The 26604-nt window shown below is 41.5% G+C and overlaps 1 protein-coding gene across 2 annotated transcripts in view; it reads right to left on the bottom strand.

Moving 5' to 3' along the window:
- Positions 1–276: 276 nt before the first annotated feature.
- TNFRSF21 (TNF receptor superfamily member 21) overlaps positions 277–26604 on the bottom strand; it is a 64874-nt gene continuing 38546 nt past the window's right edge. For both annotated transcript variants that reach the window (XM_060021693.1, XM_060021694.1), the window contains exons 4-6: positions 25808–26073; positions 3050–3278; positions 277–1733 (exon numbers count right to left, since the gene is read on the bottom strand). In XM_060021693.1, the coding sequence (XP_059877676.1) occupies positions 1504–1733; positions 3050–3278; positions 25808–26073 (725 nt within the window). In that variant the 3' untranslated portion in view covers positions 277–1503. The remainder of the gene's footprint in view (positions 1734–3049; positions 3279–25807; positions 26074–26604) is intronic.

Below are 26604 nucleotides of genomic sequence, written 5' to 3'. Positions count from 1 at the left end.
TCCTCATTTCTTAAAGCAGAGACAATCTCAAAAGCAGGAGCCTCGGATTTACCCCCAACAAACTAGGAAACGCTTGTTCATCCTCAATGCTTGGAAGTCCTTCTCTATGAATCTCTAGGTACTTTTCCAAACACAAACCTTCGCTACTGTGCATGGTTCACAGATTAGAAACGCTCAGGTTTTAGAATACACTTTTCCAAGAGACTAATCAAAGAATTATAACATGAGCACACGAACAAGGCAGGGATTAAATACACTCAACTACTCAAGTAACAAACACCTAATATTTATTAATAAATTAGTACACTTGAAGGCAGTTTTCTGATATCAGTCCCTCACCACTACCCACAAACCCCACCCACACAAAGGGAGTCCACACCACCTTTGCATTAGAATTCAGCAACTAAGCATCAAAGAGCACGTGTATAAATGGGAGCAGAGTTGCAAATAGATCAGACAAGAGTTCTTAAAGCTGCAGCCATTTTTAACTAAAGTGATTGAATGATGGAAACCCACCAAGACCGAGGCCTTGAGGGCAGACCAGACCTATCGACTATGTGTGTATAAAAAACAAGACATCTTGTAAAGCAAAGCTGGACAAATTCCCTTTGGAAAAGGTGTCATTTGTCACCAGCACTTCAATTGTGACTTTCCAAAGTGCAGCAATATGTTCCAGAACAGCTCGATCTCTAAAAGTTGAAGTTCAAGTTCCTTGGTGGCCCAGTTGTCAAGCCACTCAAATAGCAAGTCATGATGGCTTGTGAGGATCTCATGTCTCCAGCCCAGAGCAGAATAGCGTAAGGGGAGCACACGTAATCAAGCATTCAACACGGTGTCCAGGTGAAGACCATACAATCAGCAACAGTGTGGTCAAGTTTCAGCCATAAATATGAACTACCCAACGAGGCATGTTAAAAAGATACTTCAAAAAAAAAAAAAAAAAAAAAAAAGATACTTCAAGATCTAATTGCGTTACAGTAACTCAATGGGGTCTTATGTTTCTTGAACCCTTAAGAAAATTCATAAATGGCAAATAATAAAATAGTAATAATAATAATAAAGCAGATGTGAATGTTGAGACATGAAGACGGCTTATAGCATTCACAAGATGCTATGACACTTTTAAGAAGTTAAGAGCCTCATAATCCAGTGTGTGGGAAAAGCCACACTGTATTTGTGATACATTAAGTGAATTTAAAGTGCACAGAACAATTTTGAGAATACATACGAAGGCAAGACAGAGAAAATATGGAATCTAAAAAAACTTCAGTGGTGGATATTCTGAAACAGTTGAAAAGGCTTATATGCTAACTTCCCAGGAGGGTTTTTAAAAAGAAAGAATGAACTCAAAACACTGGCCATATACTCTGTTAAACACACACACGCGCACGCGCACACACACACACACACACATCAAAAAACAAAAATTAAAAAAAAATAAGAATAAAAACGCCACCCTGCCACTAAATTGAGTAATTTCCAGAGTGCAGTATTCCTCGTGTTCTACAACAGGTCGGGAAGATGGCTATAAACAGAGTCCAGGAGGGTCTGGCTGGCTTCCTGGCTCTTGACTCCAATGATCTCAAACAGCCGGTCCAGCTTGTCCTCGGCCTGAGGAATCTCTTCAATCACCCGCAGCTCCTCGGGATTCAGGATGTGGAGCATGTCATCAAAAATAGGCTGCAAGTCGCAGGGGTCCAGGCGCACCTGTCGCAGCACTGTGTCCTTCTTTTCTGCAGGGAGGAGAGGAGAGGGGACAGCTGTAATGGGACTGTATTGGGGGACGGAGGAGAGCTAAGGTGACAGCAACCCTCTCCCCAGGCTGTCCCCATCCCACCCTGCGAGGTGAGGCAGTGAAGCTCAGGCACATTTTTAAACACCACCGTGGTTTTTACCGACGTGGCACGTAAGATAACAAACAAGATGTGCGTAACAGAGATCAGACAAGGATCTGCTTATCTGCTTGAACGCATTGTTGATGGAACATGACATTTGCCTAGACTCGAATGACGTCTCCGAAACTCTCCTAAAACTCAGGAGAATGCTGAAATACTTAAAGAAACTTTAAAAAAACAAAAACAAAAACAAAACGTCACTACTTTCCCCATCTGTAACATGTTAGTAAGCAAAGATACGAGCCCAGCCTTTCCCCTCAAACATTCCAAGTCAATAATCGGCTTATCTGACTTCCTAATTACATTGTCATATTTTAAAATTAAACTGCTTGGAGCAAAAGCACATAAATAAGAAAATATTGCTTCTTGGGTCATATCTTACAATGGAGTGAGGAACTATAACTTCTTCTAAAATATAATATGTAACATAAATTATAAACTAAAATAGAAATCTTTATATAAGTATAGAGATATATGAATATATAAAGTATAAAATATAAATATGTGAAATAGAATTATTTTATAAATATATAAAAAACAACATAAAATATACCCCTTTTGGTAAAATATAACCGGTGTTACCCAAACTAGGAAATTCCTAACAAAAACCTGTCATCAGTATAGTGTACATGCTAATTCCCTACCCTGCTATTCAAAACTGCAAGTGGCAAATTATTTACCCAAAGTACCAACCCATGATATTTAAAACATTGTTATTTGCAACCAAGCTTAACAGAGCGAAATTTAATTTCAGTCACTAAAACCTCTACCCCAGACTCTCAAGATAAGTTATACTTTAAATCCCTGGATTCTGCAAGCCTAGTAAATAATTTGCACACACACAAAAAAAACCTGCCAGACCACACGTTATCGGACCTTCCCCGAAACACACTCGATAGCATCATGAGTATCAAGGGTGACCGATACTCCTGGACACAGGCTCCCGGCCAGACAGTCGGGGCTGTAAAGATTTTCTAGGCAGGTCCCGACTGGCTAATGACGTCGTTTTGCGCAGGCCAGCCTCACCTTGGAGTCCAGGGCAGGTCATTTAGATGACCCAGCCCCTACTGGAATGGGGAACTGATGGAGGGAGAGATGCCACGGGCTCTTTGAGGGGAGGCTGAAGAATGAATGTGGGTCTGAACCATCCGTACCTTTGGTTATAAAGGATCCGGTCCTGCTCAGCGCCGAGGAGCCGCTGGACGTGGAGTCGCAGCGAAGGAGGGGCTCGGACTCGTCCACGAAGAAGCCCTTGTTCTTATCCAGCGGGGAGGGCTCCACCGTCAGAAGCGTGGAATTCTCAAGTTTCGGGTTGGGGCTGGCGACCGGGCTCGTGCTAAGCGGGCTGGGGCTCCTCGGGAGAGCCAGCTTGTCAGTTTCCAGCTGTGGAAAGAAACCATTTTGAATTATATACTTCAAAGATTATATAAACTGGGACTTCCCTGGTGGCGCAGTGGTTAAGAATCCGCCTGCCATTGCAGGGGACACGGGCTCGAGCCCTGGTCCGGGAAGATCCCACATGCCGCGGAGCAACTAAGCCCGTGTGCCACAACTACTGAGCCTGCGCTCTAGATTCCACGAGCCACAACTACTGAGCCCACGTGCCTAGAGCCCATGCTCCGCAACAAGAGAAGCCACCGCAATGAGAAGCCCGTGCACCGCAACAAAGAGTAGCCCCGGCTCATCGCAACTAGAGAAAGCCCGCGCGCAGCGACAAAGACCCAATGCAGCCAAAAAAAAAAAAAAAAAAAAAATTATAGAAACCAAATGGAAAGCATCTGAAAAAGAATATACACATATGTGAATAAATGCATCACTTTGGTGTACATCAGAAACTAACACAAGATTCTAAATCAACTATACTTCAATTTTTAAAATAAAAAATAAAGATAGAAATAATTTTTAAATTAAAAAATTATAGAAAAAAATGAAATTAAAAGCCCTTCTTGGATGCTTTTTTTGGGTTCCATTTAGTATTTTGTGGATAACTTCTCCTATTTTGACAGTCCATCACTTACATTATTGCTAGATACACACACACACACACACACACACACCCTTCAAAATGCACGAGAGGATACGTATGAACATTAAAAATTAGGAGGCATACGCACCAAGCTGTTACCTCATAGGAGTGAAACTGGGCAAGAAAGTGAGGAGGAAGATGTCCAACAAAAATATAATTTCGTACCTGCTGGAAATGGTCTTAGATATCATCCAGCATACTCCCCTCTGTTTCGGGATGAATTATGTGCATGTCATATGTTGAACTCATAACTCCTTGGACCTCAGAACATGACTATATTTGGAGATAGGGCCTTTAAAGATGTAACTAAGGTACACCTGGGCCCTCATCCAATATGACTAATGTCCTTATAAGAATAGATTAGGACACAGACACACAGAGGGGAAGCCATGTTGAAGACACAGGGAGAAGATGACCATCTTCGACACGCCCAGGAGAATCAACCCTGCTGACACCTTTACCTCAAACTTCTAGTCTCCAGAATTGTGAGAAAATACACTTCTGATGTTTAAGCTTCCCAGTCTGGTAGTTTATTATAGCAGCCCTTGCAAACAAATACACCCTCTCTTTACAAGTAAGGAGACGGGCCCAGAGAAGGTAAGTGACTGTCTTTAGGGCACCCAGCCAGGAAGTGGCAGAACTAAAACTAAACCCTCCGTTTCCTGATTCCCATTTCAAACTAGCTCAGGAAGTAAATAAAACTGCTTGAAAAAAATGAGAACAGGAGAACACCAGAGCAAAAGCGGCTGGAAGGAGAGAGGGAGAACCACCCCGCTGGAGCCAATGGATAGGCTCTTCAGGATGTAGGGGAGACTGTGAAGCTTGCATTCCAGGGCAGGGATCAGAGAGAAGATAACAAGAAAGCAAGCAAACAAGATGGTTTCAGATGGAGACAGTGAGCATCATGACCGCTCTGGCTGGTGCATGGAGGCTGGATTTTAGGGAGGTAAGAATCAACACAGGAAGACTAGTTAGGATGCTGCTACAGTGAGCGGGCAGGTGACGTGTAATCATGGCTTGTACCAGGGTGCACAGTGGAGATGAGCGTAAGTGATGAGTGGTATCACCCCGTTTTGCAGGTGAAATGACTACGGTCCAGAGACAGCACACAAACCCGGGGAGGAAGTCAGTGCTCAACTCAGGCCAGCTGGACATCTCTAGTTGCCCCTGTCATTTGACACCATACCCTAGAAATCTGGCAGACACTGGTGGCATCTCCTAGTCGGTTGACTTATATTTTTATTGGTTCTTCTGGCACAGAGGGAAATCTGGGAGTCAGGTGGCCAGATGACACGGGGCAGGGTGCAGACAGTGATGTGCACTCTTCCTGCAGCTGTTAATCACCGCTCATTCGAAACCTCATGACTAGACTCCCACTTGTCAAGAGAAACATTTTCAAGCTCCTCAATCAGGAAGACATTGCCCCTTGTTTCAAAGGATGACGTTCACCAGTTGTAAAACGCACAAAGCAAAGCACAACTGCCTCTTTTACAAGCTTTACAGCCTGAGAAATTCTTGCAACTGTGCAGATTCTGAAGGCCTCTGACACGGCACATCTAATGTTCCAACAGCATTTTTCCCTTGTACAACCACCCACATCCTGCTTCTGCTTCCAGTGCAGTCTTAAGGCTTGGATATCACGCATTCCTACCAGCCCCCTTCTGATCCACAGACAAGTTTTATGGATACGTTTTTAAGATTTGAATTCATTAGGCCCTGGCATGCATGTGCCCCTCCTCCCTGAAAATGCACATGGCCATTCATGCCAAAACATGTTTTTTATTCACTCGATTAGACAAAGAACACTTGTCTACGCTCTGGTTCTCAGGGACAGTACATTGGATGACCCGACCAGTCAATATAGTGCACTGTTCTTGCTTAAAAAAAGAAATTCCTGTCCACAAATCACATGCCAACAGCCTAAGAAATCCACCCACCTATTTCCTGAACTCAGTTCAAAACTTTCAATATTTAATATTCCCCCCAATTTTGCCAAAGGATATTATCAGTGGAAATTAAGTACATGACTTCTAACATAATTTGGAAGGCAGAATGCTGAATTGATGCTGTCCGATCATTAACAGTGAGTCAAGTGAATGGGAAAATGCCGCTAGGAATGGTTTTAGAAGCTCCACAATGGAGCTCACAACCACAGCTAAAGCCAGAGACCATTTGACAAGCATCTTTCTAGAAAATCTCTTCCTCTACCAAGTATAGATATCTGTCACTATGTACAGGATACACAGTAGCTGGTTGCATTGCAGATTTCTCTAAAGTTACCTGCATTTTTTTCCTAGCAGGAAAAAAAAATTTGCCCCTAGAAACTTACTTCTTTCCTCCCTTTACCTTACTATTGACAATATCCATCAAAATTGTTTTGCAGGGCTTCCCTGGTGGCGCAGTGGTTGAGAGTCCGCCTGCCGATGCAGGGGACACGGGTTCGTGCCCTGGTCCGGAAAGATCCCACATGCCACGGAGCGGCTGGGCCCGTGAGCCATGGCCGCTGAGCCTGCGCGTCCGGGGCCTGTGCTCCGCAACGGGAGAGGCCACAACAGTGAGAGGCCCGCGTACCACAAAAAAAAAAAAAAAAAATTGTTTTGCAGCACTGCAACTCAAGCATTGTGTTACCTGTGACTTCTCTAATAAGAAATTGAAGCCTCAGGATGTGTGGAATAAATTAATTCTTTATTTCCTTAGTTCAGAAAGTTCATGGTTCAGTATTGAGTTTAGAGCAAATAAAGAGCACTTATAATAAGATTCAGATACTAAAAGAGAAGACAAACGCTCTAAACAAGAAAGCTGGATGTCCACAGAAGCAGGTTGTATCCTCTTGGAAAAGATTTGAACATAAACTTATCAAAATAGTCACAAAAGAGATCCTGAGTAGATGAATTTATTCCTTTTTCTCCTTTAAGCTTCCCCAATTCTCTACAGGGCCATATTAACTTTTATAATTAGAAAAACAATAAATGTTATTTTTAAAAGCAGTCACCACTGATAAGTATATTTTCCCTCTGTTAATTGGAAAATGTGGCCGCAACAGCTCTTATTTATATTGGTAGCCAAGGAACGGGACAGTTGGAAAATCATCTACTTGGATGAGCTCCTCTCTTTACTTTTTTTAAGCATTCACAGGCACAAAAGGACAACACTCCTCCCAACTTACTGTGGTGAAGCAAATAGTAAGACTTAAACGAAAGGCCTCTGGGAAAACTTGGCCAGTGAAGGCAATGGATCCACCAGATATCTGAAGTCCCTTTGGAGAAACTTGAAAAGTAGAGTTCTTTTTGCTCTATAGCCATGTTGTAACCGTGCTAACTTAGAAGACTCATTTGAGAAATCATGGTGAGACAGTAAGACAGACCAAAAAGGGGGAGAAGGCAGGGATCCTGAGGGGAGAGCTCCCTAAGTAACCCAAATCAGTACGAGTCTATTGTATGAACTTCAAGACCATGAAATTTATTTTGGCCAAATGAGCCCCAAATGTCCTCCTGATTAGTTTCCATACAAACACACCCTGTCCTTCCAGGTACTGTATTTATTGGTCTAAACTGATAAGAAAAGAGAGATAAGTGGTTCACCTTACAGGACGGCTGAGTCATACCTAAAACTCCATTGCTGACCTGACTATTTTCCTTTCCAGATTCCCAGAACCACTGAGTATGAGGAACCATGCAAAGGGATTAGGTAAACAAGCTATTGATTAAAATTCGTGGGCTTGAATGCCTCTGGGCTACAGAGGTTTGAGCAGTATCGGTGAGAACAATGATATAACTTGTCCTGGGTTGCAGTGGAAAGAGCCATTTCCAGCTGTGTCCTTGCAACTGTCCACTCCTCCCTCAACCAGCTCCCCACACTGACATGCCCGCTTTGGGTGCACAATCAAATCACAACCTGAAACTGAACCTCAAAAATAACTCTCCTCTTAACAAATATACACTACTATAGATAAAACAGATAATCAACAAGGACCTACCATATATAGCACAGGAAACTCTACTCAATATTCTGTAATAACCTATATGGGAAAAGAATCTGAAAAACAATGGATGGATGTATATGTATAACTGAATGACTTTGCTGTATACCTGAAACTAACACAACATCATACATCAACTATACTCCAATATAAAATTAAAATAAAATAAAATAACTCTCCTCTTTTAACATCAAACAAAATGCACTTCCCTGTTGACTGGCCTTTCCGAGGATGACACACTGTGGAAGGCTGAAATGTTTCTCCAGCCCTGGGGATGGTGGAGCCGTGGACGCTGAAGCCATTGCCATGTCGAGGGTGGCATATAAGTGAAACAAGAGTGTGAGACGACTTTGCTTCTCTCCTATGATGGAGCAGCATTTCTGAGGATACTCTGCAAACAGGCAGGGGTGGAAGACTCCAGCCCCAGAAGCCTTCTTTTCAGCGTGTTTCATGATCTTCATAGTCAACTCCTAAAACTCAAAGTGATGACAATCCTGGAACATCATGGCAAAGGAAGAAAGGAAATCTACCACTAACTAGCTGTGTGGTCTTAGAAAAACCACACCCCTTTTCAGATCTGTTTCCTCATTTCTAAAAGAAGAAGGTTACTCTAGGTCATCTCTCTTCAAATTGTCTTATTGTTTGTCTCACTATGGCTCTTTCATTCTCCCCACTCCCCACCTACAGACCCCAACTCCCTTTCTCCTTCCAAGTTACTTCCACTGGTTCCTCAACTAAGGTTTACCACTGAGTTATTTTCAATTACTACCTAATTACAATCTCCCTGTGGTTGCACAATTTGTTTTCATAAAACTAATTAACAACTTTGATGCATCAGTGATCCCCTGAAATGAAGCCTTAATTACCCAGCCCTGATGCCCCTTGCCAATCTGCTAAAATGGTTCAACTTAACCCCTTGGTTCCTGGCATCACTCAATCAGATTCCACAAGATCCTTTTCTCTCCCCTCTGTAGCCAGATATGTCTGATAGACTCAAGAAGAAAGCACCTTACAATTAAAAATCACCTTCCTACTGAACTTTCCCTCCAGACCTCATCCAACACTTAGAAAGAAGGAAGAATTCTTATGTTACATTTGTGAAAACTTCTGTCACTTTAATGATGGTTTTCGAAAACCCATTTGCTAAATTCAACGGAAACTAATTGCTATTCCACTGAGTTGACCGGCTTGTTACTTAGATCCAGTAAACAAAAAGGGGCTTTAAAACATAAGCCATCATCAGTACTCTGCTAAACAACTCAGCATGAAATATATGGAATCCATTTGATGTTAAGGTAGCTCTTATTAGCTCCATTTTACAGATGAGAAAACTGTGGCTGAGGTTTAAGTAACCTGCCCAAGATCACAGAAGCCAGGACTCAAGATCAGACGTGGTCTAGTTTCCAAGTAATCCTCTTTGCTGAGTCATGTCACTTCCCTGTCTGGACCCACTGCAGTTACAGAAATTGACAAACCCTGTAAACTCAATACAAAGACATCACATGACCACAAGGGGCTGCCCTGGCCCATACAGTCTGCAAGGACCTGTAACTCAGTGGCAGATCTTGAACCTCAGCTGGATGACTGCCCTGAGATAAAGATGAGAGATTATGTAATGAAACTTAAAAGCTTTTGCACAGCAAAGGAAACCATAAACCAGACGAAAGGACAACCCTCAGAATGGGTGAAGTCATTTGAAAATGAAGCAACTGACAAAGGATTAGTCACCAAAATATACAAGCAGCTCATGCAACTCAATATCAAAAAAACAAACAACCCAATCCAAAAATGGGTGGAAGACCTAAACAGACATTTCTAAGACATACAGATTGCCAACAAACACATGAAAAGATGCTCAACACCACTAATCATTAGAGGAATGCAAATCAAAACCACAATGAGGTATCACCTCACACCGGTCAGAATGGCCATCATCAATTAATCTACAAACAATAGATGCTGGAAAGGGTGTGGAGAAGAGGGAACACTCTTGCACTGCTGGTGGGAATGTAAATTGATACAGCCACTATGGAGAACAGTATGGAGGTTCCTTAAAAAACTGAAAATAGAACTACCATATGACCCAGCAATCCCACTACTGGGCATATACCCTAAGAAAACCATAATTCAGAAAGACTCATGTACCACAGTGTTCACTGCAGCTCTATTTACAAGAGCCAGGACATGGAAGCAACCTAAATGTCCATCGACAGACGAATGGATAAAGAATATGGGGCACATATATACAATGGAATATTACTCAACCATAAAAAGCAACAAAATTGAGATATTTGTAATGAGGTAGATGGACCTAGAGTCTGTCATACAGAGTGAAGTAAGTCAGAAAGAGAAAAACAAATACCGTATGCTAATGCACATGCATGGAATCTAAAAAACGGTACTGATGAACCTAGTGTCAGGGCAGGAATAAAGACGCAGATGTAGAGAATGGACTTGAGGACACAGGTGGGGGGAAAAGGAAGCTGGGACGAAGTGAGAAGGTAGCATTGGCATATATACACTACCAAATATAAAATGGATGGCTAGTGGGAAGCTGCTGCATAGCACAGGGAGATCAGCTCGATGCTTTGTGACCACCTAGGTGGTGGGATAGGGGGGTGGGAGGGAGGCTCAAGAGGGAGGGGATATGGGGATATATGTACACGTAGAGATGATTCACTTTGTTGTACAGCAGAAACTAACACAACACTGTAAAGCAATTATACTCCAATAAAGATATTAAAATTAAAAAAATAGATAAAGATGAGAGACTATGTAAATAACCAGACACTTCAACTGTGGCCAATAACTGTTTTCTATTAGAAAATATTTCCGATCCCAACAGACCAGTGACTATTTAAAAAAACACAAATTCAATTTCCACTAAAGGTTTATCTCAAAGGAATTACAGTCACAAATAAAGACATGACTACAGCTATTTAAGGATGATGATATTATCTGAAGCTTGTTCCCCCATTCTCCCAGCTGCCCGTGTAATCAAGATCAAATTAGATTTCATGACCTCCCATAGGTCCATGTAGGTATGTAAGATTGGGCTCTGATAAAAACGAGCACTTTCCTCCTTGCTATACAAATATCTCTTGATATCTGGATCTATGTAGTTCTTACCTTGAGAGAACAGGATTTCGGATGATAAGAAACGCTTTGTCATCCAAAGCTATGTGGTTCCAGGACTTCAGATCTACATGAGGGTTCAGATAATGCTGGTTACCAGCCCTATCACAAAACATGTACCTGATACTAAAGAATACCTGTATACGAGGATTTCTCCCTAAAAAAAATAAAACAAATACACCGCCTCCAACAGAAAAGGGGGAAAATAGGAGGGTTTCTTTAAAGTTCCAGCTGATAGGGGACAGACTTTAATTATTCTTCCGAGTGTGAATTCTTGTTCAATCCAACCCAGAGAAAGGGGTCTTAAGAAGAACGACCGAAATTTACTCAGCAAAATTTTTTGCAAACAAAAAGAAAAAACTTAAGAGGAAATTGAGAAGACGCTGATTCCTAAACCTTTAAAAGAAGGGTTATCATTTATAAGAAATTTGGAGGGAAGTCTTAGAAACAGGAATATGGACTGGAAATATATACACACATATATAGATAAAGCAAAGATGTCAAAATGTAATTGTTGAATCTAGGTGGTAGGTTCTGGGTGTTTGTTGTACTGTGTTTTAACTTTTCTTTGTTTCCTAAGTCTTATTTTTGAAAGTTAGGACAATAAATAAATTAACAAGAAGGCTAAGGGCCAAATAACCTGAAGACAGAAATTCCCCAAACTTTTCCTAGGCTTCTGATTATTTAGTCTTTTGTTGACCTTCCTTCTTTCTTCTCCGGCCCAGCCCAGAACACAGGAAAGGGAAGCACAGAGGGGCTTCCATTGCATAAGTAGGGAACAGTGCTAACACTTAAACGTAAATCATCAACTGGCAAGCAGACACTGCAGCGTTATGCTGTCTAGATCTCCCTGGGTTCACTGGAGGTCACGGGATGGAAGCAGGAACAGGAGTACAATGCCAAGATGCCCTGTTCAGCTTCCCTGGGAACCCCTGAGCTAGACCACAGAGGCAACAGAGCTGAGTGAACACTGAGCTATGCACTGCCCAGGTAAGCTGCAAGCCAACAGCAGCACCTGCAGAACCAAGTCACCCACCCTCAGGAAGCTCACAGGATTCACGTGACCAAAAACTGCCCAAACCACTGGGGAATTATTTTAAAAGACACCCTGCACGCCCCCTACATCTGTCCAAGCACAGGATAATTCAAGAATTTTGCTTCAACTGCAACCTTACTTAAGATTCCATTTAAACATTAGCCCAGGCGAGCTGGCCATGGCTGGGTTCTCCTTTAAGTATCTCAAGCCCCAATCAAGGCAGTTGTCAGAGTCTTGTGTATATATGTCATCTGCTAATTCTGATCATGTCTAAGAGTTCATTTCAAATCCACCCACGTTTAAGCCAAGGTGTGGTTGGTGGCCAATCCTTGCCTAGCAAGAGGACTAGGTGCATGGCGGGGCGAGGGGGCAGCCACAGGAAGCCACAAGCAGTGCTGTGCAAAGCTGCCAAAACTGGTAAGAACCAGCTGGCTCCGGAGGGAGGAGAGGAGGGCGTGGCCACCAGCTGCTGGCACATGTGTCTGCCAAGCAGTCCAGGCTGCTGACATCAACCGTAATGTTGCAGCCCTGAGCTGACTCACCGGCTAGCTTTCTCAAAAAAGGAAGTGAGGAGAGATAAGTCAGGGGGCCCCACCATTATAGGAGAAGATTGTGTTGTTGGAAATGCCTCGGGTTTTCGTAAACTTCACTCAATGAGACCTATTAGGAAGCCTTTCCCACAAAAAAGCCTTTGGACAATTCTAATCATGAAAAAAGGTTGCAAGAATCATAAGCTTGCCTTAAGACAAGATAGAAGTATGCAACTATATAAAAGGAGGTCTTGTGCATTTCAAGTTTGCAAGGCACCTGTGTACTTAAGCTATGTACAGACACTTACTGTACAGTAGCTTTGACCCTTTATTTGGGGTACATTAATCTTACAGTATTTATCCACCCAACCCCAGACTGAGATACTGGTCCAAGGGGCCTTCAGTAGCTGCCAGTAAGTTATTTTAATGGCTGTCTTGAAGTTAACAACTGTTATAATGAAATAGCCTACCTGGTGCTAAATAAAGCCTTTAGAATGTTTTTTAAAAAGTATGGAGGATAGAAAATAATTTCACAGGAAATGCATGACCTTGAAATAAGAAGGCTCAAGCCGACCTTTGTGACTCAAGTTTTCTGAACGTCCCAAATTTGATTAAATTAGTGTTGTTTAGTAAAATCATTAATTGGATTCATGCCACTAGAATTAGACTATACATGGTACACAATGCCACAGGTACAAAAGGGGACCCTGAAACTACTTCCCCCTCACTAAACCCTGACTTTAGCTTCTCCGTACCTACCCCCCCAGTGTTAACTGTTACCAATTCCCCGTGTATTCTTCCAGACATTGTCTAAACTTATACCAGTTGGTAGGTACACATATTCTCCACCCCACTCCAGACCTTCTCTTTCATGTTTTACAATTTTTTTTTTACAATATGGGGTTAAGGTATACAAACACACTGTCCTGTACCTTGCCCGTTCTTGTTTAAAAACACTTCTTGAGGTTAGCACATAAAGAGCTGACTCACTGTTTTTGATGAGTGTATACTGTTACACTGTATAGATGTTCCACAGCTTACATAACCAGTTTTCTATTGAAGGGCATTTGTGTTGCTTCCACTCTTGTTATTAATGAGGGACACTACAATGAATACTTGTACTTGCATCACTCTGCACACATGTGGGATGTATATAAGGATATATGTAGGATGGGGTCAGGAAGGGAAGGATTGGGAGTTCGGGATTAGCAGATGCAAGCTATTATACAGAGAATGGATAAACAACAAGGTTCTACTGTATAGCACAGAGAACTGTATTCAGTATCCTGTGATAAACCATAATGGAAAAGAATATGAAAAATAATGTGTGTATATATATATATGTATAATTGAATTACTTTGCTGTACAGTAGAAATTAACATAACATTGTAAGCCAGCTATACTTCAATAAAATAATTTTTTTTAAAAAACAATATATGTAGGGCTTCCCTGGTGGCGCAGTGGTTAAGAATCCGCCTGCCAATGCAGGGGACACGGGTTTGAGCCCTGGTCCGGGAAGATCCCACATGCCGTGGAGCAACTAAGCCCCTGCGCCACAACTACTGAGCCTGGGCTCTAGAGCCCGCAAGCCACAACTACTGAGCCCGCATGACTAGAGCCCGTGCTCCACAACAAGAGAAGCCACCGCAATGAGAAGCCCAAGCACCGCAACGAAGAATAGCCCCCGCTCGCTGCAACTAGAGAAAGCCTGCGTGCAGCAACAAAGACCCAATGCAGCCAAAAACAAAAACAAGTTAAATAAATTTAAAAAAAGAATATATGTAGGACGTACTCCTAAGAGTGGAATGTCCATGGTCAATGGACACGTCCTTAGGTAGAAGACGCCAGATGGCCCTCGGAAGGGGCAGGGCTGATGTACACACCCATTGGTGTACACACCCTTATTCCCTTCACAGTACAAGAATGGTGTCATACCTTTCCCTCTTTGCCAGTCTAAAAGGTTAAAGTTGTATCTCAGTGTAGGTTTCAATTTGAATTTTTCTTATTTGAGCAAGGTAAAAAATAAATAAATAAATAAAAATCTGTATACCTTTAAGAACCTTCAGTGTTTCTTTTCTGTGCACTGTCTTGTTCACAGACTGCCCATTTTGCTTTTGGATGGTTGGTTTCTTAATTAATTTGCAAAAGCTCTTCATTATTAAAGGAAATTAACCCTATATTGCAAACAACTTTCCCAGTTATTATTTTGTCTTTGATTTACATATGGTGTTTTCTGGCTTGTATATATATTGTTAAGTAGTTGAATCTTTCTTGTATGCCTTCTGTGTTTTATATCATTCTCAGAAGAGCCTTACTTATTGTTGTGGTTATAAAAATAAAAACTTTCCTCCATCTTTTTCCCTAAGCCAATTTAATGGTTGGTCATTCCAGCCTGCCCCCTGACTCAGCCCAACTGTGGATAAATCAAAGTTCCTTCTGTAAAAAAAAAAAAAAAAATTAATGAGGAATTCAGTAGTGACAGCTGTCTCTCCTAAGGAACTGGTGAGGAATAAGCGATTAAAATGTTGAAATTAACTAGTGTACAATAAAACCTACTGCCGACTGAGATACAATTCCTTATCAGTAAGTGTACGTACTTTTGGAACTTGGGTTATAACAGATGAACAGACAGTCTCACAAACACAGGGTGGAGAAGCTAGGCCAAAACTGAAAGGTATTAAGCTTCGTCTGAATATAAGTTTTGGCTTTAAAATAAAAATAAAATATGATATCCAGCACTGGTAATTGATTGAGAAAATAAGCTTCTTTTCACAATATTGATTCTGATTTCCTTCCAATGCACATTTTGAGAAAGCCAATAAGGGTGTGGATTAAAGGGGTAGAAAATGTCATCAACTGATAGACGCAGACTTTTCTGAATGTTGAGACACTGTGTCTCAGGAAAAAAAGAAAAGCCCACTGCAAGTCCTCTATGAGGCAGTCTCACAGAATGTATTCTAAAGTTTGGCTCACATACGCATCCCTCCTATAAAACGGCCAGCATCCTGAGAGATGATTCCCGTTGTGTTTTCGCTTTGTGTGTGTGTGTTTTCTTTTCTTTTTTTTCTTTTTTATACTATTTTGAAAGGTTACTTTCCATTTACTGTTATTACAAAATATTGGATATATTCCCCATATTGTACAATGCAACCTTGAGCCTATCTTATACCCAATAGTTTGTACCTCCCATTTCCCACCCTTATATTGCCCCCACATTGGTAACGACTAGTTGTTGTTGTTGTTGTTTTTGCGGCATGCGGGCCTCTCACTGTTGTGGCCTCTCCCGTTGTGGAGCACAGGCTCCGGACGCGCAGGCCCAGCGGCCATGGCTCACCGGTCCAGCCGCTCCGCGGCATGTGGGATCCTCCCGGACCGGGGCACGAACCTGTGTCCCCTGCATCGGCAGGCGGACTCTCAACCACTGCGCCACCAGGGAAGCCCTGTTGTTTTTTTTTTAACATCTTTATTGGAGTATAATTGCTTTACAATACTGTGTTAGCTTCTACTGTATAACAAAGTGAATCAGCTATCATATACGTATATCCCCATATCCCCTCCCTCTTGCGTCTCCCTCCCACCCTCCCTATCCCACCCCTCTAGGTGGTCACAAAGCACCAAGCTGACCTCCCTGTACTATGCGGCTGCTTCCCACTAGCCATCTATTTTACATTTGGTAGTATATATAAGTCCATGACACTCTCTCACTTTGTCCCAGCTTACCCTTCCCCCTCCCCATATCCTCAAGTCCATTCTCTACATCTGTGTCTTTATTCCTGTCCTGCCCCTAGGTTCTTCAGAACTGTTTGTTTTTTTTTTTAGATTTCATATATGTTAGCATACGATATTTGTTTTTCTCTTTCTGACTTACTTCACTCTGTATGACAGTCTCTAGGTCCATCCACCTCACTACAAATAACTCAATTTCATTTCTTTTTATGGCTGAGTAGCATTCCATTGTATATATGTGCCACATCTTCTTTTCCATTCATCTGTTGATGGACACTTAGGTTTCTTCCATGTCTTGGCTATAGTAAATAGAGCTGCAATGAACATTGTGGTACATGACTCTTTTTGAATTATGGTTTTCTCAGGGTATGCCCAGTAGTGGGATTGCTGGGTCATATGGTAGTTCTATTTTTGGTTTTTTAAGGAACCTCCATACTGTTTTCCCTGGTGGCTGTATCAATTTACATTCCCACCAGCAGTGCAAGAGGGTTCCCTTTTCTCCACACCCTTTCCAGCATTTACTGTTTGTAGATTTTTTGATGATGGCCATTCTGACTGGGGTGAGGTGATACCTCATTGTGGTTTTGATTTGCATTTCTCTAATGATTAGTGATGTTAAGCATCCTTTCATGTGGGTAACGACTAGTTTGTTCTCTATATCTGTGAGTCTGCTTCTTTTTTGTTATATTCACTAGTTTGTTGTATGTTTTAGATTCCACATATAAGTGATATCATACAGTATTTGTCTTTCTCTGTCTAACTTATTTCACTAAGCATAATACTCTCCAAGTCTATCCATGTTGCTGCAAATGGCAAAAATTTGTTCTTTTTTATGGCTGAGTAGTATTCCAATGTATATAGTGTGTGTTTTCATTTAGTATATCCGGTGCCTGGTACAGGGCTTGAAACAAAATGGGTGTTCCATTAATGAATGATAAATAAATGCTTGTGTTAAACTGTCTCATCTTTAAAGGCTACTAAAAAACACAAAAAGCATGTGTAAGTCTGTGTGTGTTGGGGAGGGAGGGTATATCAATCCCAAGATCCCAAGAATCTGTTTCCCAGACTTTTCCCCCAATAACCTGTACTCTTCAAGCTCAACTACCATATTTCATTAATTCTACAGTGGATATTTCTTTTCACATTTTAACATCTCTGAAATAGGGATGTATCTAACAACTATAATTAGCAATGTTTTTATTGCTTTCTTAGTGGTACCTATAACAACGGTACATACATGGTTGCCATGGCATTCAACGAAATACAGAAATATATCTTAATTCTAATACTGACCTATATCTCACAGGGCCATGAAGCTTGCTAGATAAAAGCAGATGCAAAGCACCCAATGTGTTTGGGACACAATAGATACTCAGCAAACACTGGTCCCCTTTCTCCTTAATCTCCTTTCACAGAAAGTAGAGTGGTATTGCTCTTGAGTCAAAAAAGGAGAGTGTAGAGTTCAAATTCCAACATGGAAAACAGTAGCTATGATTCACTGAGCCCCCCTAGTAGATGTCAAGTGCAGGACTGAACATCTACAATCATTACCTCTACTATGTACACTCTATCTCACCAGATGCTTACAAGACGGCTACGATTTCAAGAAGTAGGGAATTCCCTGGCGGTCCAGCGGTTAGGACTTGGTGCTTTCACTGCTGTGGGCCCAGGTTCGATCCCTGGTCAGGGAACTAAGATCTTGCATGCCGCATATTGTGTCCAAAAAAAAAAAAGGAAATGTATATGTATCTGTTCTTATTTTCTAGGTATATTTGGGTGGGTCGCATACCCCTGCCTTCTGACGCTATCTTACAATTCCTCGCGCACACTTCTATTATACATTTGCTTATCCCACTGGATTGTCATTATTTGCACGTGTCTCATCTCAGTGAGTGAGCTATTGAAAGGCACACACCTTTCTTCTTTACATAGTACCAGGAACACAGCTGGTGCTCGACAAAAGATTGTTGACTAACTGAATGAAACCTTGGAATATGATAACAAGTAGAATGGCCTGAAATGTCATTAAAAGTCTAAAGGCTTATTCATAGACATGGCTCCTTTGTACACAATAACCACCTAAAACACAAGCATCACTCAATGTACTCGGGCCTACTGTGTGTCAGCAACGCCTTTACAATGTCCCCTTCTCACCACCTCACAAGTTCCCCAGAGCCCACAGTCACACCCTGCAAATTAAGTAACTTGACCTGAAATGACCTTCCACACAGTGGTCACACAGAAGTCAGGGGCTCGACACACGTGAGTTTAGCTAACATCTTAAGGCCTTAGGACAATAATCCCTGTTTTCTAAGAGATGATCAACTGGCAAGTTAAAGACAGATTTGAAAAGCCAAAAAGTCAACAGCTAAAGGTACAGCTGGTATTTGCCTCCACTCACCCTCACTATATTAAATTTCTGAAAAGAGCTGGTCTCAGTCACACTGTAGATAAAGACAGCTGCATCCTGCAGCTGGTAAGAAAAACAACAACAAAAAAATCACGTAGTTCCCTTTGCAGCAAAAGCAGTGGTACCGTCCTCGCAAATAGAATGCCCGCTGCTCGCCTCACTGGTAGATTCTCCCTGTTGATTATACAGAGCAAAACCACTCAATCTCCAACACAGAGTCCACTATAGTTGAGAGAGAGAGAGAGAGAGAGAGAGAGAGAAAACTCTGTCCCTGGGATGTAGGTTTCCTATGTGGTTTCTGGAAAGGATTAAGAATCTCTAACAAAGAATCATTCTACTACCATAGAAGTTAACCACAACAATACTGGCTTCAGAGCCACTGGTTGGTACATTACAGTGTAGTTTTAATCTAGCTAATCGAAGGAGGGCAGGGGGGATGAGCTACCCAAACCCCCTGCCTGATCAACACCAACTCTTTTCATTTATGAATCTCTGGTCAAAGCAGGAAGCTAAAGTAACACTTTATATTATTTTAAATGACTGTGGTTGTTTTTAATATGATCATTTCTTTTTATGGAAGTGTAGTTGATTTACAATGTTGTGTTAGTCTCTAGTGTACAGCAAAGTGATTCAGTTATACGTAGATATATTCTTTCTCATATTCTTTTCCATTATGGCTTATTACAGGATATTGAATATAGTTCCCTGTGCTATACAGTAGGACCTTGTTGTTTATCATTTTTAAATGTACCTAAAATTCCTTTTGCCTCCCTTTCTCAAAATGAAACTATAAAGGAATGCTGGAAAATTCAAATCACCACGACTTCCGAACCTAGCCAGTAAGCATCACTTTCATTACCTCATTTCTTTTACATCCCACAGTTCAACAAGCCGTTATCTGATTTAATTCTGAAAAGCACTTGAATTCCCATTTTAAATAGAAAACTCTGAGTCAGAGAAATCATTTGCCCAAGGTTTCCTAGAGAGAAAAAAACAAGTCCAAAGTGAGGGGGAAAAGAAAAGAAAATGACAGTACTGGGTAAGCCTATTTGAATATACAAAGTCCCCCCCCCCCAAAAAAAGAAAAGAAAGTAAGGAAACCTAGAAATCCAGTTGCTCAATTTCATGTCCTTTTTCTGACAGCCCTTGAGAGCAGACCCGTCTACACACACACCATCACCTTTGTTTCTTCACTAGAGAAAACATCCCTGCCAGCCTAGGAACGCTCACTCAGCCAGTAAGGAATAAATATCTACAACTACTAGAATTTCCAGTTCTTGGGCACTGAACGCAGATGGCAACTCTCGTGCTCAACCATCTACCTGTCAGGCAGTCTTGGACTTGGCTGTCCCTTCCCATCCGACACTGAGCAACCCTTGGCGTTCAGGATTTAAAGGATCCACCATGTGAGTTGGAGCTGGTCAGGAACATTCTTCCACCTCTCTTGCCTCTAGAGCCTGGGAATAACTGCAATGATTCATGGTAAACATTCACCAAGAGCCTTCTGTGGGTCACACTGACCTAATTTCACAACAACTCAAAGGACAGGCACTAAGGGTGCTCCCATTTTCTCAGCAAAAAACTGAGGCAGAGAGGTCAAGTAATTGACCATTGAGTCCCCAGTGTGATATGCTGCCTGGACAGGAATTTAACCTGGCACACATCTCCACACTGACATTCCGATTTGCAGCCTTCATGTCGATAAACTGTACATCCACCAATTCCCTCCTCCCTCCCTCCTGGGTTTACTCCCTTAGATTAAACATTGATATGTATACGTTTCTTCCTTTCAATGGTAAGCTTCCCTGACAGCACTGACTCTGTCCTCCTTGTCTTTGCATTGCCCAAAGTCCTTGGTATAATATTGCACACGTAATTCGTTATGTAATATAGATTTAAAAATAAAATCACATTCCCCTCCTTTGCTATTTATTTAGCAGGGGAAACTTAAACCCACGCAAGAAAGTACTGAAAGAAAAATAACTATCAAGCTTAAGTTCTACCTTCCAGCTCACCTTCAAAAACAAAGGGCAGATAATGCAATTTATTTTAGTCAGCGGGCATTTTCCAGATGAAGAAAAACAGTTTACTGCCGGAAACCTATACTGCGTATTATTTAGGCCAAAGAAAAATGATCTCAGGCAGAGATGGGGAATGAAGAACAACAGAAAATATCAGTGAGCAGGTGGGTCATGTGGACCTTGACTGTGTAAAACCGTAATAACTGTGCCTTTGGGAGGTTTAAGAAATGTGTAATGTTAAAACGTATGACAACAAAAACACAATACCAGAGAAGGAATAGGATTAAAGTCTTTTAAGGCTGCTGTGTGGTCTGAAAAGTAGTCGAAAATACACACTTATAAAATGGCTCATAATTTAAGTAGGCGTGTTGTAACCTCTGGGGTATCCATTAAAAGTAAAGAAAAAATGTGTAACTAAGAAGTTAAGAGGAAAAGTAGAATAATAAAGAAATGCTTTATGAACAAGAAAGGAAAGGGGGAAGAGAACAGATAGGACAAATACAAAACAAATAATAAGATGGCCAAATACACGGGTAATGACGTTAACAATGTAACCACACTGAAATTCTCTAGTTAAATGACAAAAACTGTCAGAATAGATTTTTTAAAAGCTTGAATATATGCTTCTTACAAAAGACTTTCTTGAAATAAAGCCACAGAAAAGAATCAAAGTAAAAGGACGGAAAAAAAGAGAGAACATAAAATTGGGAAGGCTGTGTTAGGTTTTTGTTTTGTTTTGTTTTTTAAAGAGTTTCAGCAAAGTCCCAGTAACTTCTAAACTATTGTCCCACTGCTTTACTGCTTCTCCCAAAAGCTCATGACCAAGAAGGAAAGAATTCAGACGATTCTGGAAGGCTGGGTTCAGTTTGATGTTGAACTTGAAAGAAGAGCAAACTGAAAAACCCAGCTCATACCTCAGAGAAGGAAAGAGTCGGGGAGGTCAATGAATACATAAAACTGTGATAAATCCAGACAACTGAATATTATTTGGTGCTTAAAACAAATGAGCATTCAAGTCATAAACAGACACAGAGGAGGCTTAAATGCATATGACTGAGTGAAAAAAGCCAACCTGAAAAGGCTACACACTCTATGATTCCAACTATATGACATTCTGAAAAAGGCAAAACTGTAAGAGACAAGGAAAAGGTTAGTGGTTGACGTGGGAGAGAGGTGGGTAATGGGGAAGAGAGAAATAGGGAAAGCATAGAGGATTTTTTAAGCAGTAAAAGTATTCTGTATGATAGTATAGTGATGGACATATGTCATTATACATTTGTCCAAATCCATAGCACATGTACGACACCAAGAGTGAACCCTATGGTAAACTATGGACTTTGGGTAATTATGTGTCAATGCAGGTTCACTCTTGGTAAAACTGTACTATTCTGGTGAGTGAGATTGATAACGGGTGAGCCTGTGCATGTGTGAGGGGAGGGGTTGAGCCTGTGCATGTGTGAGGGGAGAGAGTATACAGGAAACTCTGTAACATCCCTCTCAATTTTGTTTTAAACCTAAACCTGCTCTAAAAACTTGTTTTTAAAAAAAATGCAAAGAACAGTACACCAAAAAGTAAATTTTACTGTATAATTTGTTATGCATAAATTTTTTTTTAAAGTAAGACTCTGGATGTGTTTAACTCAAAAATGGCTAATAGGCCACCATGGTTAATAATGGACCAGCTGTCCCTGAGAGAGGTAACTAAAGGGAACACCAGGGCTAATCCTTCGAGTGGAACATAACATAGGTGTTCTCAGGCTCATGAATAGGAAAAAACATTAACCATTTTAAACACACACACGGAGCCATTTTTGCATATTATGAGCCCATTAACTCCTGGGGCAAAGTCTCAAATTGTCAGCAGTACCACCGTACATGCAGAATACAGGTCCACTAGAAAATGGAAACTAGGTCTCAATTATGCCCCCTGCGTTTTGATTCTCTTGTTTGACTCCACAAATCTCAGAGATAAACTATAAGCAAACTGTGCAATCAATAATAGCTGGCAGCCAGAAATCCATGCTCGTTGGCTGCTAAAATTAGGGCAAGAGCTGGGTCCACAACACTGCCAGACAATGATGGACATGATTAAAACATGGAACAAGAAGCTTAATACTGCCTTCTCAGCCTCCATCCTAACATGCAGGCTATACCAGAACCAAGAAGAAGGCTACAAGATATCTTGATGTCACTGTTTCTTACAAAATAAACAACAAAAAATAGATACTAGAATCTTTTGTATATGGAGGAGATAAGAGGAAGGAAGAAACTAAAAGGAACAAGAGCTTGGCACTTGGGGACTAAGGGTTTTGGTCTCTTATTCATTGACCCAGTGATTTTTGCTATAATCACTCTCCCTGATGTGTAGTCTCCTCCATGGAGTCTGCACCTTTGGCCCACTTTTCCCAGCACCTAGGACAGTGCCTGGAATAAAGCAGGTACTCCATAAACATTGATGAAACTCAATGGTACTATAAGAGAAACATATCAACGTCATTTGGTATAGACAATATTCTACCACCATCATTACCACCATTAAGAAGTACCTGAGAGACTAGGCCCAAATTCTAAGTGATTGCTGAGGGTACACAGAGAGAGGAGACAGATCTGCAGAACCCGAAAGTAGAGTAAGTTTTAGGCAAATATGACCCAACATAGCAAACCTCAGCTAGTCCTCAAAGAAGAATGGATGGCGCGTAAACCACTGTCTGCTTCTCCTCAATTAAAAGGAGGATGGTTCCGTCTTTTAATTCAGCACAGTAAAACAAAGCCCTACCTATCTTTCCTCATGGGCCTTTTCAGCTGTCATTTAAAAAAATGTTTTAAACCACAAAAGTAATGTTTTCATTATAGAAAATAATTTTTAAAAAATCACGTCTAATTCAACCACCTAGATTTAATAATATTAACATGTATGCATTTTCCTATGTTTATATTTGTTTTTTCTAATGAGAAACCTTTGAACCTTTAACAATACATCACGAACCCTTAACAATACATCATGATCATCCTTCCCCCTTATTAAATATTCCATTGAACCGACATCAATTACATTTTCTCTTTTTGGAGGAACATCGCATCAATTACATTTTCTCTTTTTTGGAGGCATTATCAAGGCGATCCAGTGGCTTATTCGCAAGCATCTAAATCCTTCTTCAAATCTACTGCTCGCCCTAGCAGTTCTTTCCTTAAAGCCAGCACTCCAAGGAAGCACGATAATGGTTTGTTTTTGTTTGTTTTTCTTTGTTTTTTTTTTTTGCGGTACGCGGGCCTCTCACTGCTGTGGCCTCTCCCGTTGCGGAGCACAGGCTCTGGACGCGCAGGCTCAGCGGCCATGGCTCACGGGCCCAGCCGCTCCGCGGCATGTGGGATCTTCCCGGACCGGGGCACGAACCCGTGTCCCCTGCATCGGCAGGCGGACTCTCAACCACTGCGCCACCAGGGAAGCCCCACAATAATGTTTTGCCTCTTGAGTCCCTTTGTTTGAACTGCAGCCATTTTACTCAATTGGGGGCCAAGCATCTCCCTCTTCTTTCCCCAAATCCAGCTACTCAAAGCCTCGTTTTAGTTGTGAACCATACTTAATTGAGATCATTTCGCAGAAAGTCACAAGACACTGGTGTGTGCCTTTGAATAATTACCCCTGACTCTATTAGTAAATCTCTTTTCTGAAATTCCACATTTCAAAAAAGTTAAAAATACACCAGGGGCTTTAAAGACTACCTTTAAAGTCAATTAGCACCGATGAACTTTTATCTAGTCACTTAGATAAAAGATCCACCTGATGAATGTTTATTTCAATAATAAAGAAACACTACACTGTTAGTATAGAAAGATAAAGGCACTTGGACTTCTTAAATGTATAAAACTGAGTCCCTTGATATACAACTGTGGTACAGAATGATAGTAGATTAGAGTGGACAGGGGGAAAATCTCTCCCTTGCACTTTTAGGTAATGAGTTTGGACCACTGGAAAAGAACACAGGCTGAATTGCCTTTTAAATTTTAAGTGGGTTTTATCAAGGCCCAAGGGCAGCGTTTTTCCTTTGGGAACACGTTACAAAACTTCAATCGAAGTCTAAGAAGTATGATTCAATAGCCAAATTTGTATTTAATTCACGGCCTTTCAGGGAAGCACCTTATGATTAAGGAAAGGCTAAGTAAAATGAGTTACATCATGACCATAACTACAATTTACAGAACACCTTCAATATGTCAGGCATTTTATATACTTTATTTCCAGTCTTAATTAACCCTATAAACCTGGCTTACAACAGAGAGAACAGAGGCAGAGAAAGTTGAAGTAATGTACCCTTGGTCACCCAGCTAGTAAGTGTCAGAGCCCAGATGCCTATCCAGTGCTGTCTCACTCCAAAGCCAGGGCTCATGGACCAACGATTATAAATAAATCACACTCCGGGGTCCCCTCAGTTTCATCTGAGGCACTGATTGGACAAGCCCAAGAAGAAATATCAATCCTATTACTAAATACTGCCAGTACCACCTGCATCCTTGGGGGTACTCAGGAGTAAGACAGAGCGTTCTTAAACCACATCACAGAAAATATCGTCCGGAAGGGAAAGGGAATAGAAAAAAGTCTTCCTTCTTGCTTTTGTTCAAAATGTGTTATGCAACATGAAACTGTAAATTGGGTAACAAGGAATAGATCTAGCCATACAGTCTGACGCCAGAATCCACTCCAAAGGCAAAGATTCTCAAGTTTGCACATTACAATCACTTGGAGAGCTTTTAATAATACTGATTCATAAAAATACTGGTTCCTAGTCCTGTCCCTAGAGATTCTACAGTGACTGGTCTACAGTGGGGTCCAAATACCAAAATTTTTAAAAAGTTCTCTAGATGATTAATGGAAAACCATTGAGAACTACTGCCCTAGAAGAGGGGTGTGTGTGTGTGTGAGTGAGACGGAGAGGCAGAACCTAGACACCGACTCTCAGTTCTTTCTCCTTATTACATATACCTGGTAAAGTCTGGAGCACAGGGACCTAAAGGTTAGTGGGAAAGACAGACAATCCGGGCTGCATTACCTGGGCTGTATCTTCCATCAGGCCACGGATCTTCTCCACGACATCGTTGCGCCGGTGCTGGCGCAGGGCGCTAATTAACTGGGCCAGGCTGGCCTCGGGGCCCCGGATGGTCCAGTGCTGCAGTGCTGCGTAGGCCCGCTCGTGGTCTGCCGTGTACCCGTTGGAGAAAGCGGCCACCTCCCTCTCGCTGGCATTGCACAGAAGCTGATAGATATCCTTCCACTGGCTTCCCACTTGGGCTGCTACAAGCTTCAGGATGTCAATACCTATACCAGACACAAAATAAAATAAAACACAAATACAGATATGTGAGGTCTTTACAGAAGGCCAATCTGTTTTAATGAACTTAAAGAAGCACGCTTTCCCATGGCTCTCGTCCGTCAAAGGGATGCAGGGCCTCCTACTGCACATGCAGGCCATCCTGGAGACTAGTTAGGTACCCTCCTGCAAATGTCACTTCCAGAACGTGGAACCAGAGGAGCAACCTGGAAGAAAAATAAATCGCCCCTAAACAATATTTTGAAAGTCAAACCCGAACAAAGTACTCAGAGTGATTCCTTTATCGCTGCTAAAAACTGGAACCAAATAAACTAGAGACTCTCAGATGAAAAAAGTGGCGACTTTATAAAATCTAGAAAAGGTAAGCCACAGGTTCAAACTGCAGTGGAGTTTATCCAGCAGGGTCTGGGTAATGGGTGGTGAGGGTCTGGCTATGGTGTCTTGTATATCAACTGATGAAATTCCCAACTGACCCAGCCCAATGGGGGCATTCCTTCAGAACTTCTAACTTCCCATGC

This window comes from Delphinus delphis, chromosome 10 (genome assembly GCF_949987515.2).
Source record: "Delphinus delphis chromosome 10, mDelDel1.2, whole genome shotgun sequence".
Taxonomy (NCBI): Eukaryota; Metazoa; Chordata; class Mammalia; order Artiodactyla; family Delphinidae; genus Delphinus; species Delphinus delphis.
Note: the sequence above shows the minus strand (reverse complement) of the source record. Positions and strands in the feature narration are given on the sequence as shown.